General features: G+C 41.3%; 1 protein-coding gene across 2 annotated transcripts in view; it reads right to left on the bottom strand.

Annotated features, from left to right (window-relative positions):
• Positions 1–2,550: 2,550 nt before the first annotated feature.
• LOC121957213 (dedicator of cytokinesis protein 7-like) overlaps positions 2,551–16,688 on the bottom strand; it is a 36,333-nt gene continuing 22,195 nt past the window's right edge. For both annotated transcript variants that reach the window (XM_042505744.1, XM_042505745.1), the window contains exons 27-49: positions 16,405–16,575; positions 16,173–16,312; positions 14,714–14,883; positions 14,446–14,597; positions 13,962–14,144; positions 13,123–13,249; positions 12,864–12,948; positions 12,412–12,508; positions 12,196–12,330; positions 11,757–11,909; positions 10,671–10,829; positions 10,479–10,579; positions 10,201–10,393; positions 9,904–10,047; positions 9,630–9,761; positions 9,505–9,519; positions 8,123–8,248; positions 7,939–8,028; positions 7,604–7,840; positions 6,152–6,295; positions 5,875–5,981; positions 5,606–5,779; positions 2,551–3,810 (exon numbers count right to left, since the gene is read on the bottom strand). In XM_042505744.1, the coding sequence (XP_042361678.1) occupies positions 3,768–3,810; positions 5,606–5,779; positions 5,875–5,981; positions 6,152–6,295; positions 7,604–7,840; positions 7,939–8,028; positions 8,123–8,248; positions 9,505–9,519; positions 9,630–9,761; positions 9,904–10,047; positions 10,201–10,393; positions 10,479–10,579; positions 10,671–10,829; positions 11,757–11,909; positions 12,196–12,330; positions 12,412–12,508; positions 12,864–12,948; positions 13,123–13,249; positions 13,962–14,144; positions 14,446–14,597; positions 14,714–14,883; positions 16,173–16,312; positions 16,405–16,575 (3,078 nt within the window). In that variant the 3' untranslated portion in view covers positions 2,551–3,767. The remainder of the gene's footprint in view (positions 3,811–5,605; positions 5,780–5,874; positions 5,982–6,151; positions 6,296–7,603; positions 7,841–7,938; positions 8,029–8,122; positions 8,249–9,504; positions 9,520–9,629; positions 9,762–9,903; positions 10,048–10,200; positions 10,394–10,478; positions 10,580–10,670; positions 10,830–11,756; positions 11,910–12,195; positions 12,331–12,411; positions 12,509–12,863; positions 12,949–13,122; positions 13,250–13,961; positions 14,145–14,445; positions 14,598–14,713; positions 14,884–16,172; positions 16,313–16,404; positions 16,576–16,688) is intronic.

Here is a 16,688-nt window from a genome sequence, read left to right as displayed (position 1 = left end):
AACTCAAAGAACCTGTAACGGAACTGCACAAAATACAAGCACCCTCAATGAGAAAAAAAGAGAGCAGAGCTTAAACACAGACCGATACACACCAAATGTAAAATGAAATCTAATAATAAAAAGTTAAGGATTATATGTTTACAATATAAAGGCTGAACACTCACAAAATATGTAATTGAGATACATTGAGAGAAGTCAGTCTACAACTTCGAAACTTTTCGAAATTGTTTTTTTTATCTAAAAGAAAATGTGTCTGTATAAGTTTGCACTAATGTACTAATTATGCACTGCCTTTGTATAGTTACTAATATTTCTATTTTTGTATATATTTGCTAATGACTTGTAGAAACTGACCCCACTATCAATAAAATGCTTCAAATTTACAACTTAGAAACAAAAATTTTGAGAATCACATTTGGAGCTTGGTATTTACATGATTTTTTACTTGTCCACAGCCAATCTTCAGTATTGAGAACTGACACCGGAGGGATCTTGTTAGCTGAAAACCCTACAGTCCTCAGCTCTGACTGAGTGAGCCATCTGCAAGTTTTTATAAAGTACCTGAATACAAACACGAGGCCCTTCATTCTGGTAAATTAGACAAACATTGCATGCTATAATATGGATCATCCTACCACCACAGGAAATTAAGACTAATGTTTTGGAAAAGGAAGGCCAGGAAGACATCTGGATCAAATACATCTTTGTCCTGTCCTTATAACCATGTAATACAAACTTTAGTGAACAGTGCAGCAATGAAATTTAGCACAGGAGATTTAGTACAGTGCCCTAAGTGCTGAGGCTGTCAGGATGCATGTTTTAATGTCGACCAAATGCTACAGTAGATGAACTAATCAATGAATCACTGTGTTTTATAAGATAGTTGATGGCAGGTAATTTACCACAGGAATATATCAAGTGTTTGTGGTTAAAGGTCAGTGAGGTAGTCTTGCACCAGGATTGGAAAATTTAAATATTTAAGAAAAACATATCAATGCACATTTTTGCCTCAGACTCTTTATTCTAAGAGTAAGAGTTAATGCACGTAGCATGAAATTACATTAACTGCCTTCACTAAAAGAATTGCATGAAGCTGTATTAGTTGTTAAACATGTTTGAGTGTTTGCTTTATTTACCTGTTTCGTTTTTGTTTTTTTCATGCACTCCATGCATCCATTATCTCCTGTTTATCCAGGGCCGGGTCACAGGGGCAGCAGGCTAAGCACAGTAATCCAGACGTCCCTCTCCGCAGCAACATATCCCAGCTCCTCCCTGGGTATCCCAAGGTGTTCCCAGGTCAGATGAGATATATGATCCCTCCAGGATGTTCTGGGTCTACCCTCGGGTCTCCAACCAGTTGGGCATGCACCAAAAACCTCTAATGGGAGGCATACTGGTCTGATCAGATGCCCTAGGTACATAACTGGCTCCTTTCGATGCAAAGGAGCAGCGGCTCTAAGCCAGGCTCCCTCCTGATGTTTGAGCTCCTCACCCTTTCTCTAAGAGAGAGCCCAGCCACCCTCAGGAGAAAAAATATTTCAGCCACTTGTATCCACAATTTCATTCTTTTGGTCACTACTCAAAGTTCAGGAGATTATGTGAGGCTCAGAGCACAAATGGACTGATAAATCAAAAGATTTGCCTTTTTGGCTCAGCTCCCTCTTGACCTTGATGGTTGAGCACAATGCCCGCATCATGCTGCAGTGATTCACCTGTCCCTCACACGCTCCATTTCACACCTAACTGTGAACAAGACTAAAATGCTGGAACCATGGCCCCAGATTGAAAGTTCTGACTCTCATTCTGACCGCATTAAACTTGGCTGCAAACCACCCAAGTGCATGACAGAGTTCACAGTCCGATGAGGCAACCAGAACCACATCATCTGCAAAGAGCAGAGATGCTATACTAAGGTTGCCAAACCGGACACTCCTCCGCCCAGCTGCGCCTTGTAATCCTGTCCAACATTCACTGAGTATACCGAGGCCTCAGTGAGCTTAAGCAATGGTTTACTGTTGCTCTGAAAATAGGTTGAAGGTGTGCAAAGCTTTGCCAAAATAGAGTCAAGGCGAGCGTTTTTTTCAAACAAGAGGCACACAGAGCAGGTGTAGACATCCTCACTGGGAAATACAGAAACAATCTAACTGATTTGCTGCTTGTTTGCATCGCATTCAGTCAGGAAGAGGGGTCATTGTGGACTTAAATACAAACACTACACAGGTTTGCTATATTATAACGTGATTACAATAGTAGAGAGTCACTTTTCAGGAGCACAGACTAAAACCTCAAAGGGAAAGTTACATATTTTTGGTTACTGTCACGACAAAACTCTTTAATAAGCGTATTATACAGAGTGAAATCCACAACAGTCTATTCTTCAGCTCTGTAGCTACACAAATAAAAGCTGACCAGAAGCTTAGGAAGAAAAATTTAATAGAAGGCAGTAAAAAAGACAATGTAAATAAATAAAAAATATGTTGATCTAATTGGTAAAAAAAAAAAACATTTTCCAGCCTTGTAAAAGTAACAAAAGCCTAAATATTTAAGTAGTTACAGTGTTAATGTGCTGCAGTTTGCTTGCAATAGTGCAATATAATAGAAACAGTAGTTGGAAATAGCTACAAAGAATAGAAATCTGCAACAATTAGAAACAGACAAGACATATGGAGAGCTTTTTGACAGCAGTTCAAATGCAGTCAAACGAGGACTCGGCTTATACCACGCAGACGAAATGTATTCAGCTATCAGACTGTGCTGCAGGGGCATAGTTAATGTCACAGTTTGAACATATTTGTGTGGGTGAAGGAGATGGCCTGGCCGACGGCAGTGCGTCTGCGATAAACATCAGATGTGCAGTGCATTACAAGATAGTTTCACAGTTTAAAAAACATATTTATACATTACATCCTGCCCTTTTCCCCGCTAGAATAATCATTTTCCCTCTAAAACTGCTACTACAGTTCACTGCTGCTGTACTCGGACTAGAGCGGAGGTCTGAGCTTGGACAGAACGACCCCACCTCCGCCTTTTAATGAATTCTTATAACAAGAGATCGGCAGATAAAGGTGACGACTTGAGGAGGAAGGAATGTTAGTTATTTGGTCTGTTGATAAAAAAAGAAAACTCCCTGGGACTATTTAATAACTAAGTCTGGCAGAGACTACTACCAGGCATAGTTTAGGAAAAAGATCTCTTACAAATTAAATAAGGCCACGACACAAAACAGACAAACTGCAGCCTCTTCAAAAGCAAACACTAGAAGCAAAAGGAAGACAGATCCGCTCAAGCCCCAAACTATTTGGATGCAAAATGTGTTTGGCAGCTCGAGACCTGTAAAAACTTAAGTTAAAACCAGATCAGGCTCAGAGAGATTACTGTGAGGAGACGACTTCTGAAGGCTCGGTTTAAAACACTGACATGTCTGAGCCTCGCTCCAAACGTCGATGTTTACAGTGCAGATAACCTTCCAGTGTAAACACACGGGGTTTTCTCCTACTGAGGTGTGAGAGTGGTGGTGACGGCAGAGATGCTTCAGCGCGGGAAGAGGGGACAAGTGTGTGTGGTGGTGGGGGTGGGCGGGGGGATTATGGTGTGCCGGGGGGGCCAGGGGGTGGGTGGGTAAAATAACGAGCTAGATGAGGAAGAGGACGGTGCGTGTGTGCTTGTGACAGTTGGTGCAAAGTACAGTGGGGGAAGGGGGAAAGACGGGATGAGATGTGGCTAACTTATAAAGCTTTTTCTGTGTTGTTATCCAGTTTTGCTTTGGCTCAACAGTCGACTCTGCGGAGACTGGACCTACTGTAGGAGTTCCTGCGTGAGAAAAGCAAGATGATAAAGACTTTTTACTCCAAGTGTTTTGGGTTATTTTGCTGTAAAATGCATCTGAAAAATGGCAAAAACAACTGAGGTGTAATGAGTTCAATATTGAACTCTGTGACTTGTGATTTTTTTTTATGTTTATTTTAAATTAATTTGAGACATGAAATCTGACCCAGGGAGTGAAGGAGTTCCCATGAAACCTGTGAATGTCTGTGGCGTCCCACTATAAGCCTAAATGACTCTGAATGAGTGTCTATTTTCAAAGATTAAGAATGAGGTAGCCTCGTGTAGCCAGACCTATCTCCAATGTGCTGTGTCAGTGCTAGATAAAGACTTGGAATCTCACATTATCATTTTGCTTTAGGGAAAATTCTCCTGCATGTTTTTATGTATTTAAACCAAGTCTTGGGCGGCGCTAAGTTCACGATGCAGCAACTGTGCCCTTGCAAAAGTGTTTGGGGGAGGGGGGCATTTGTTTTGGTGAATGTTTTGCAAGAAGGGAGACAAACGAGAAATGATAATAACAGAAGTATGCCGACTATAGCCAGAGGAGCCCGACTATACATTAGCTCTGGAGCTTGATGAACTCGTTAAAACCATAGTCGATTTGTCTGCTGTATGTGGCTCTTGCAGAACTTCATTACGACAATATCACAGGGACTTGTGTGAAGTGGAACAAGTAGTACATTTGTGAAGGCTTGCTGCTGCCACTAAAAAAAGATGTGGCAAATCAATTCACACTGTGTGTTAGAATACGGATCAACATCAGGCACACAGAGTCCTGTGAGATGGAGTTTTCTGAGGTGCTATCACAGATTGTTTTATTTGTAATCTTTGCAACTATTGTCTGCACTTTTGCTATGATTAGCATTTAGTAACCAATCTTACCTTTTCTATCTTTTCTTTTTTATTGCAAATCTGTATCCTTTATAATGTCTGATATTTTATTGCTCTGTGAAGCACTTTGAACTACCCTGGTGTATGAAATGTGCGACACAAATAAAACTGCCTTGTTTGCCTTGAAAACAATTCACCAAAACAACAAAGCAGACATGCCTTTTGCATGATCCAAATCTTCATCAAAACTTGTAATTTTCAGCTTATAGGTTATTATTAGATTGGAGGTTGTTGTTTCCTATATCAAGGGGATTTTGAAACTGTAACACGCAGATAGCGGCCAATAGCAGGCTGACAGCCACAGTCTACATCGGGTGTGTGAGACTAACAATGAGTTAAAACCACCTCATCAGTTTATACAGTGTGTGTTGTCTGTTCACTGAGTAATACAACTAAGGGACATTTTGTCTCGATGTAATGTTTTAACATCTATTTATATTTAGTTAAATAAATGGAAGAATATCCAGCTCTTTTCTATACATGTGTCCACATTATGAAAGCATCGCTATGGCAGGTGCTGTTGACTGTAGCTCTGCTTTTGATTATGAACCAGCAGTCCTCAGGCTCTCACATGCAAACACAAAGCTGATGCCAAAAGCAAATGAAAACAAAACACATATGGTGATAGTTTCCGTAGTCAAAAATGCTGCAATACTTCGAGAAGTGCATCAACTTTCTTCTATAAATGAACACAACCTCTCTGAGAAATGTGTCAGTTTCAAACTCACTTTAGTTTTATGTGAACAAACACAATGTTTGAGTCTATGACCTGGGGTATGATAAAGTTTGGTTTTAAGTTACTCTTGCATTTGATGAAGTTAGAGAAGCAGCATGAGCTCATTTTGTGTGTGTCTGTGCGTAGGCGTGTGCGTTGAGTGTCTCAAGTTACCGTTGTGTTTGCGTAGTCTGAGCTGGCAGGGTTTTGTATAGCTGGGGGATCTTGCGGTTGATGAGAGGACCCAGAGCTTCTTTCAGTTTATTGTAGTTCCTCTCTAGCTCTCTGTGGTACTCCTTCTGATCTGGTCCAATCAGGGCTTTATTCTTCCTCAGGGCGTCCTCACACCTGCACGAAAAAGAGAAGAGTAGACGCAGGGTGTTGGGGTTTGTTTTTATTAGTCACACAGCAGTCTGCGTCTGGGTTGTGGAGTGTGTCATCACCTCTTAGTGAAGTCTTTAAAGCAGAGGCGCAGTTTGTTGTGATGGCGAAACAGCTTTGGGTCATCAGGAATGTCGGAGAGAAAGACCTGCGCCACCTCAAGGGGGCCCTGTGAGGGGAGAAACTGTTACATATCTGCTAAGGAATGTCTGTCATGACTTAAAACAATGAACCAGACTTTTAACCTCATTTGGGTTGGATTCATATTGCAGCAGGATGTGGGATTTTGACATGTAAAGTGGATTGCGGTTATACATCATTAGTTGCATGTATCTAAACCTGGTTGACAGTGGTGCCCACACAGCCCTGCAACACCATCTGCAGCATCTTCGCGTCTGCAGGGTCTTGGTTTGTGGCGAAGGCGAGCTCCTGAGTCTTCTTTTGCATGTCCTCAATGGCCACCTCCATCGGGACAAGAATGATCTAAAGAACCAAAGACAACACACATAGTTGACTTTTTTCTGCTATTGTGCTACATTATTTTAAAAGGACAGTCCACCCCAAAATCAACAATACATATTTTCTTATACCTGTTGTGATATTTATCAGTTAAGATGGTTTAAGTCTGAGTGGCAGAGAGTTAATTGCCTGATATCAGACAGAACCGTAAACTTGTAAAAATTAATTTCCATCTTCAGTCTGACATTGCATACACTCTAACTGATATATGTAGGGGAGGAGGACCACGTAATCGTCTGAATTGAGCATGATTTTAAGACCGAAGTGATGCGTCTCAATGCTAAAATACCAATTTTGACTGAGCTTTAAGAATATAGCGGAGCAAAGTAAAATGAAACTACGATGTTGGCAATGTTGAGAAGACAGTGATTTAGAACAGCCTCCATAGCAGTGTTTATCTTGTTTACAGCGCTCATCACTGTTGTTATTACACCTCATTGTTTTCAGTGCTCTGCTCATAAGATTACTTTTTGGGCTTTTTTGGGAGGGAGAGAGAGAGGACGACATGCGGCAAAGGGCTCAGGATGGAACTGAACCTGCGGCTGCCACAGAAGGGGCAAAGACTTTGTACCTGGGGCGTCTGCTCTACCAGGTGAGCTAATGGGCGCCCCATTGTTTATTTCAAACAAGAAACCGCTATGTCATGTTACAATGCAAAACAAATGTTTCAGCTCGGTGGAGTGGGCTGATTCCAAGGTCTGGATCCAGACAAGATAGTTGGAGAAATCAGCCATAGAGATGTCTTCAACCCGAACTACACCTGCCAACCATATCACTGTGCAGAAGCAAGCTTGCACCTACTGCTAGCTCACCTAACACCACTGCACAGCTAACATAACAGCTCAGCCGAGGAGGACGCCACTGACGTCTACATCTCACGTCACAAGCAAGAGCACGAGCCTCTCATCTGAGTTAATGCATATTTCCTGCACGGTGATACAGCTGGTGGGTGTAATTTGGTAAAAAGAAAATAGTTCCAACATTAAATTGTCCACATCAAGGTCTGTAGATAATTTTGAGTAACCAGGTCGAGATTTCTGGAAAGAGACGTTGCTGTTGAGTTTTTCAAATGTACTTTTGCTGCTTTGAGCAGCACAAGCCAAATGCCAACTAGTTCCATTATATTTGAGACAAGGCAGACATCTCTGCAGCCCACACCAAAACAATCTAGACTGATAAACAGCAAAACAGACGAGGAAAATATGTAGCTTTTTTAAGTGAAATGTCTTTTTTTAACTACTGACCAAAAATACCTCCAAAACAGACACCCACCTCCTCCTTGTGGATAACATTGATGCGTGTCTTGATGTAAGGGAAGGCGTGAGATGTTGTGAGGATACTTTTTCGTTTATACTGCTCATGCAGGTCGCCGTGGGCTCGGCCATCCAGAGTGAAGGGAGTGCAGTACATGAAAGTACGCAGATTGTAGTTCTTGTCAAAGTATGTGATTCTCTCCTTTAGCTCGTATGTGTCGAAGAATGGTTCAACGTAGGTGATCTGCAGGTAGGCCTGAAACAAGCACAAACAGTCATCAGCACAATTAGATCTTTTGCAGAATTTCTACTGATATAAAATTAGTCAATTACTGCATATAAATATCATATTACCTTGTTGGGATCCAGTTTGTTTTTGTCCACGGGGTTTGAGTCTTTGATAATTTCCACCGTGTCATCACCAAACCTCTCTGAGTAGAACTCCTGTGCACAAAAAGCGATTCATCCTTAGGAATTTGTTTTACCATAAATCACTAACGACATCTTTATTAGCATCCATCCCGACAAGTTAACATGCCTCAAGTCTGTGGGAGATCTCCGCTAATTTGGTGATTGATGGCTCCTTGTAGACGAACTCTTGTTCATCCAGGTCTCCGAAGCGGCAGCCGTAGAAACCCACCCTGAAGTAGGTCCCAAACATTCTCTGAACACTAAAGACAGAATGAAAAGATGAGATGATTTACTTGGAGCAGACCAGGGTTAAATGTGTAAACAGAGCAAAACTCAGACAAATAAGACATTATGATAAGAGAAACGGCAAGTCTATCAATTCCCTACATTAAAATATCAGAGATAGCTTTTTGTAGTTTGTGGTGTGGTTAATTAGACTGTCATGATCCAAATTCAAAGACTGGTATCTGGGACGATAAAAGCATTTTTAACTGATCGGGATCGGCTATATTGAGCTATATAGAGGCTGATCCGTTGCTTTGTTTTATGTCAACTGTCACACAGGTGTTTTTACTCGCTAAGTTTTCATGCACAGCAACATGAGAGCAGTTGTCATCAACTTTCCACCTCTCCTCTGCTTTGAATCCTGAAAACACCATATTCAGTAAACAACAGCTTAGAGCTTATGATGAGAATTAACTCTGAATGACATACAGTTCATTTAAGTTCTCGATCTGCATGTCAGATTCCTCTGCTTGGATTCCCATTATGGCAAATTTAATCTTAAAATCTTAATTGGAATAAAACTGACTCAAATTAATTTTTCAAAAGTCTTAAAAATGATCAGACTTGGATAGTAAGATTTTATGAATTGTTTTTTTCTGATATTGCATTGCAAAATCTCATAATGACTGGATACATCTATTTTTTGTTAAATAAATTAAATAAATAAGTGTCCTTTCTTGTTGAATTCAATGCTTTTTAAAGGATCCACAGAAACCCTGAAAAACAATGGAGGATATTTTCAAATAAAGGATTAAAGTTCCTCAATGGCGACACAGCCAAAAAGATTAAAAACACTATTAATTTAAAATGAATTTATGATCTGTACCTTTTTAAAAAAAGGTACGCGTCAAGGCGACACAGACGACAAATAGGCTGAACTGACTGGTCTCATGTTACTGTATAAAGATGACAAAATATTAAGCAATAGAAGAGCGACTCTTTGAGGACAAAGAGAAAATAAAAATCCTGGCTAAACTATAGTTTCCCACAGTAGGAGAGTGGCAAAAAGGGATGGAAATTGTTTTGGTTCGACAGTGGTTCGACTATGTCAAAGTGTGAAAACAAGTTTTGCATCACTCACCAGTAACATGTCATTCACACCAAAACAGCAGTGGACAAGCAATGGGGAGGGAAAAAAACATTGTCAATACAAATTAAAAAGAAATTGCTTAATTAGTTTTACCTTGACTGTAATATAGTCAGTGTAACAATTTAATGTTTTACCTCCCATCCTGAACTCTGTAAAAGTTTAAAAAAAAAAGAAAAAGAAAAGACATATAAGTAAGAATACAGGACAAAACTCATTTTCTCATCTGAACTAACAGCCGGGGGTCAAACTGTCAACTCACTTGGTTGTAGACTTTGTTGAAGGCATCCTGCAGCTTCCCGTGGACAGTGGCCAGCTTTTTGAAGTCTCTGTTGGCTTCATGGATCGGTAGCAGTATCTTGTACACTTCATTTATGGCCTCGTACATCGCGGCCTGGGGTTACAGCACAACGGAAAGCCAGTTTCACACATACCACCCGATCACATAACACTCCCTTCAGCCATGTTAATGCTCTAACCTTGTGCCGTGTTAACATACAGTCTGTCACCATGTGGTCGGAGAATATGAGTCGTACCATGTTAAAAGAGGCAGCTGCTTGCTCCAGGAGGCCCACCAGACCAGACTCACTGAAGTACTTCCCAGCACAGATCCCCTCCTCCTCTGGAGATAGGACGTCATCTGATACAGCCGACTCTTCCAACACGTTGGATGAAATATTCTGATGGAAAAACAGAGAAGTCAGAACAAAAAAAAAGTTGTTTTTTTTGTAGTTTCTCTTTTCACTAATTGCAGACCTCGGTCTTAGTGCTCCAGTTTTGGGACAGCCTCCTATAAACACACTGAGTCACCAAATAAAACGTTAAGCACTGACCTGAAACGTGACACAACCAATTGGTAGGTAGCGGCAATCCTCCAGCATGTTGAGGTATTCTGCCACCAGTGCTGCACTGTGGACCAGACAGTGTGCAGCTTCAGCATGGTTTCCTCTCTCAGAGTGTTTTCCTGCCATGTTCTGGAGCCACGTCAGACGCAGGTCAGGGGAGTTCTGGTAACCCTTTGCAATCCTGGAACAAACACAGAGAATATCAGATATTTTATTTGTGACACGTTATTGTTGTATGCAGTCGTTATCAATAGGCATGACAGTACCTGTACATCAGGTCGATGAGCATCTCTGGATCCTGCTGATGCTCTTTCATCTTAACAGTGTCAGTAAGAATCATGTGCAGGTTGAACACCAGATCCTGGACCTGCAGTTTTTAAAAATGCAACACAGCACATGAGTATATAAATCCACTCCAGCAGCTCCAGAAGGATCTACGTACAGCAGCTGTGACATACCTGCTCTGGGAAGGGCGTGTCACGCAGCTCCAAGTCCTCTTCTGCATACGTCAGGATGGTCTTGAGCGAGCGGCGAAGATGCTCCTCATTGAAGTTTTGTGATGTTCCCACCAGTGATGACAGGGACATTGTGACTTGCATCTTGACTCGTGCAAAGTTCTGATCCAAAGGAAAAATTAGGACAGATTGTGACTCAACATAATTAAAGCATCTATTCCTTAAACATCCTGTATGTGTCCTGTAAATCCATTCTGTTTTACAGGCAAAGGCTTCTGTTATGAAAAAACTGGTCCCGATTCACGTGTCATGGAAGTTTTTAATGTCCTGGATAAGTGGGTGAAATTTCAGTCAAAAATCATCTGGATTTATTGAGCTTAAAACAACTGAAAGTACTGTTATGCCGTGTAAACAAAACCTCTGCGCACTCCAGATGCAACTGGAGTTGTGACCACTTAAAAGATTTAGCAAAGTTTGTACATTTTAAACAGAAAACACACATTTATATTATGATATTTACTAGAAATTACATACAATTTAGCCAACAGCAAGTAGGTATTATTAGCAATGGTGATTTAGCACAAACTTTCAGCTTCCAAACAACCTTCCTCAAGTCAACTGCCACCTTATTTAGGTTTTTGTGGTAAAATTAGAAGGTATCTTACAGATAACTGCTCATTTCAACTTCACAAATCAGCTGTTCCTCCTCCATTGCGGTGCTTTCGAACAACAACAGGAAAAAAAATAGAAACAGAGCGTCCAACAAAAGTTTAGCTCAAAAGGATAGTGCTGCGACAGTGCTGCATTGCATCGCTTGCAAACAGTTAGGACATTCCAAGATAAAACTATGCAATCGAACTGATTTTGTCACTGATGCTTGCTCACACTGCATTCACTGGGGAAACAGTGTTTTAAAAGGAATTATTTCAGTGGTCATTTTGACCTTACAGATTTAAATATGTTGGACCTCAACAGATTTTCTCTGTCAAAAAATGGAAATTACCTGAAACAATGTTACTGGCATGTCACTGGTTATAACAAAAAAAATGAAAATACAAATGATCTACAATGCAAAGAGTCTAGACTCACATTTCCGATCTCAAAGTTCTGCCTCATGAGCAGGTAAAGAGAGGCAGAGGCGTGACTTCTGACAGAGCCCACACTGCTGCTGCAGTGACGCAGGAGACGCAGGCACAAGTCCGCACAAAGCTCAGTGTCCTCTTCAAACAGCATCTCTGGGAACTAAACACACACAAGCACACACTCTCACTTTGCATACTCCTCACACAAATATATAAAGTGTGATTTGTAACTGTTTCTTTAAAATTCAAGTTCTTTGTAAATGAATAAAAACACATGCAGAGTCAATATAATTATATAAATACACAAATAAACTAATTGATTTTTTTCCCTCTAAAAATTGTAGGAGGAATATCACGCGTTACTGTAACAACATTTCAAGCAGCATTAATATTACATAAAAATCAACTAATAAATCAACAGAAAACTGTAATAGAGAGATTTATACCTTGAAGACCAGAGCTCTTTGTGTAGTGAAGCAGTGCTGCAGGAAGAGGGCGCTCTGGTTGCCTGCCATGCTGTGAAGGAGCACTCTCAGCACTCCACCCAGAACACTCTCCTTCAGCTCTGACGCCACCACAGTCTGACAGAGAGACACAACAAATTACAGAAAGCTAAAATAACATAACATGGACACTAAAGTGTGTGCTGATGATTCCTTCACCTTGACTACAATCTCCAGTGTGTCCAGAACAATCAGAGAGGCCTCAGTAGCTAAGTTGCCATCCACCACAGACTCCTGCTCCACCTCAGCTTTAGTCCTGTAAGGAGTGGGGAGAAAATGCTGTATTACTGTCGGTGATAATAATTTCATGACAGTTTTATGATTTTCAACAACGTATAATCTGGTGTTTCCCTAATTTCTTCAGAAGGAGTAGAGGGGATATGACGCCATGGACGGGCGACCAAATGAAATGCAATGTCTTGAATAAATGACACATTTCTCTTCAGTTTTGATATTGGAAACATTTGGGATAATGTAAGTACACAACTCAACAAAATATATGACACACTGTAGGTCTAGTCATTTTTAAACATGTTAATGTGGAAATGTTGCAAATTATATCTTTAAATTATAATCGATAAATATATTGGTAACCGATGTAAAGAACATACTTGTCAACTCTGTCAGTATTTTGTCTCCAGTGAGTGACATTCTTCCTCCACCTAACATTCTCCTGGCTCCCGTAGGGACTCCTTTCTGGAAGAGTAAACAAATTGCAGTTTCCATAAACACAAACTTGCCTACATACACGCACATGCGTGCACGTGCACGCGCGCACACACACGCGCACACACACACACACACACACACACACACACACACACACACACACACACACACACACAAAATACGGTGCTTTCATGTAATTACCTCTGCAGCGGCGCACCATCTCCTGACGAGCCCCAATGGTGCCCAGTATGGCCTCCTCCAGTCGGGCCTTCATGTCCTGAGACTTTTTAAATGTCAGGCTGTTGATCCTCTCGAGGGCCTTCTTCCCCTAAAGAAACCATCGAATTTTACAGTACAGGTACAAATAACAAATAAAAGAGATCAGGGAAAAACAAGATCAATTTATTTGAAATTTGTTTGGTCCAAAAAAAAAATAATTGAATAAAAACCTCCTGTAGAAATGAGCAGGAGCTGCCCATGTAGTTAGCTTAGTTAGACTAAATACACAACATAGACACTTGAGCTCACAAAAAAACACTTTTCATCTTTTAATTTATCTTCTTATGCTGTCTTGATCCTGCTTATCATTAAAATTTACTTTTACTAAAATGTTTTTTTTAATAATCATTTGTATCAATATTCACAATAATCTACTTTCTAATATGTGTTTGCCTCTGATCTCTTGTTTATTTCTACCTTCATTTTTGTACAACCTTAGTTCTGTATTATTGCTTGGCTTCTTTTTTTATATTGCCTTTGAGGCTTCTTGCTCCTGCTTTGTTTTGTTTGTCAAAGCACTTTGTAAAATCTGTTTTAAAAGTGCTGAATACAATTATTATCATGAATGTTTTTTGGAAAATGTAACTCCAGCATGTTGCATTGTTGATAGATGATGACAGGCAAACTTCTTGAAACAACTACTGACATATTTGTAATGATGCTCTGTAGCTCTGGCATGTCCAAATTAAGCTGTAGATGTTTTTTTACTCAGAATGGGTGTAAAAGACTTCCACAGTAGTGTCACTGCTTGGTTATTTTACCTTGTATTCAAAGCAGGAGACACAGAGATGCAGAAGATCCAGCAGGCGGTTGATTTGCAGCACAGACAAATCAGACACCCAACGCTCCAGGAGAGCAGCATCTGCATTCTTCAGCACCCACAGGAAACTCACCAGCAGAGTCCTGCTGCACTCGGCAGACAGAGAGCTGGACTGGCGCCCAGCCTGGTGAAGACAAACACACAAACTCAGTGCCAGTCTTTTAATCTGCTTCAGTACAAAATGGCTGTTTACAGAGAGTTTCAAAGGAAGAGGACAGAGAGCCACCTACAGGCTAAGAGGAGCAGTTGTACTTCAGGGAAGAACAACAACATTGGAAGAATGCAAATGCTTTTTGTCTGTTAGAGGAAGGCGAGAGTGATCGTCTCTTAAACTGAGGCAGCAGCCTCCCACACAGAGGCTGATCTGTGACCTGTCAGTGTGCAGGGCCCGGGGGAACAGCCTGACCCCTGCCGCTATCACTCACCACTGTGGGCAGCGCGAACGGGTTGGCTTTGACATGCGGCAAAGGGGAGCCGGCAATCGCCATGGCAACAGACTGACTGATAGTGTTGCCGCTGTCTGGGTCAGCATCGTCAGCGTGGGCTGAGGCATGGCGGACCCGAGCAGGCGAGGAGTCTAGAAAGAAAGAAGAAAAGCACTCTCAGGTGCAATAATACTGTAAATGAAATAAATGTTCAGAGGAGGTGGACAGCCATAACAACATAAGTGGGTTGCATGTATGTTCTGCTGACCAGAGAAGTCGTGAAGCTGATGCAACGTCTCCATGACGATGGGGATGAGGGGCAGGTAGAGCTGAGCAACATGCGCTTTGACCTGAGGGTCTGTGTAACGAGGGTCTGCATCATGGCTGCACAGCAGGGAGTGAACAGCACTAATGGCCTTTTTTTGAAGGAAGAAAACCCTACAGGTAAAAAAAAGAAGTATATCAGCACATTTGGTCTGTTTGTTGCTGCATGCATGTACTTTATGCCAGAGGTTCCCAACCTTTCCTAGCTTGAAACTGCAAATTTTTAGGTGGTTTGAGGTGGTTACACACTGATGAACACCCTTAAGACCTTTAAGATCCACTTCTAATTGTTAAAACATTTCCGAGGACCACCTTCCCACAAAAGTGATATTTAAAAAGAGCAATATAAAATGAGAGAAAAATAAACTGGACTGTAACATATACTGGCTGGTCTGTGTTTAAGTGTCTCTGAAGCTTTGATGGTTTTAGGTTCGCTTCCTGCCATTATGAATCCAAATTTAATGAATCCATGTTTGGTGGCAAACTCTTGCCTCTACCTGATGATGCATTGGAATTGGCAGGGCAATATTAAAAAATAACTAGTGACTGAAGTTATGCATTTTTAGTCTTGATGATATTTAGATTTTAAAGTAACTTTCTTAATAATAAATAAAAAAATATATAGTTTTATTTAATCAAACTAATTGACAGTGCCACAAGATGGCACTCTGAGGCCTTTGCAGCTTTATGCGCTGGTCACACTGCAAGTGACACTGCGAATGACGGCAACCTCGCTGAAATTCTGCAGCGTGCAGGCTTGTGGTGTCCACATAGAGCATCGTTGCTGTGGTGCGCTGCTGCAGCAGAGCTGCCTGCTGTTATAACTACTTTCCAAAATTAAAAGCGCATAATCCACTAATTTATGAAGCTGTGCAAGCAACGGCATCGTAAACAACACAGTCATGCAGATGTTTCACAGTAAAATTATTTGTGTCAACAACTGAAGGGATGAAAAACATTTCCAGAGGGCGTTTACTTTGAAACAGACACAGGAAAGGTTGAGTTTAATAGATAAATTTGTATTTCCTTATGTATGTGGCAAATAAAGACACTGAAAGTGCAGTCATAGGTGGTATGGAGTCCAAAGAATTATCAAAAGACCACTTTCACTGTCTATTTCTGCTGAAAATCGGCAAGACTCCATTTCTTTCGATGTGCTGCAGCTGAACAGCAGCTGAGTGGTGCGTGATCAGTGCTGCTCACACTGGCATTGTGGCTGCTCTAACCTGTTAACACGGGCTCCAAAATAAAAACGACAGGTTCAGCGAAGTACATTTGCCGCTGACACAGGCAGTGTGGCCCATGTGCATGCTATACTGTACAAAGTTTGAACTCTGATGATCTCTATGCGGAAACTGAATGAAAACTGCTGATTCTTAAGTATGCAGTGAGTAATTGCCTACCCTTCTCCTTCAGGATCAAGGATGAGAGAGAGCTCAGTAAGCAGCAGGCCAGACAGGAAGTGCTGCTGGCGGAAAGGGACAGAGAGCTCAAACATAGTGACCACACCCTGGTCTTGCACCATACTGGAAAAAGCTGAACTCTGTGGATACAGAAAGAAGGATAGAAGAAAATGAAAATTATATATGAGCAGTTTAAATCTGTTGTATAGCATATTTCAGCCTGCTTCAGTACCTGTGAGGTGGTGGAGGAGGTGGACGGGGAGGGGGAGGCTGGAGGGCTGAGGGTGGAGCACGGCAGGTTGAGGGTGACGTAGTGCTCGTGGCTGCAGACAATACGAGTGAAGTCCACCCTCAGGGCATTCAGGGAGCTGGGGTTTTGCGCTGTGTGAAGCTTGTTGGCGATCTGTTTGAGGCACAAATTTGTTTGAGACTGTTAAAGCTGTTTTTTTTTTAAATATGCCTGGGAGCACTGGGATTTAAAGTGTTTGATATTAAAGGAAAAGGGGGAGGGGGGCA

This window comes from Plectropomus leopardus, chromosome 17, assembly GCF_008729295.1.
Source record: "Plectropomus leopardus isolate mb chromosome 17, YSFRI_Pleo_2.0, whole genome shotgun sequence".
NCBI lineage: Eukaryota > Metazoa > Chordata > Actinopteri > Perciformes > Serranidae > Plectropomus > Plectropomus leopardus.
This window is presented reverse-complemented; position numbering and strand designations above follow the sequence as displayed.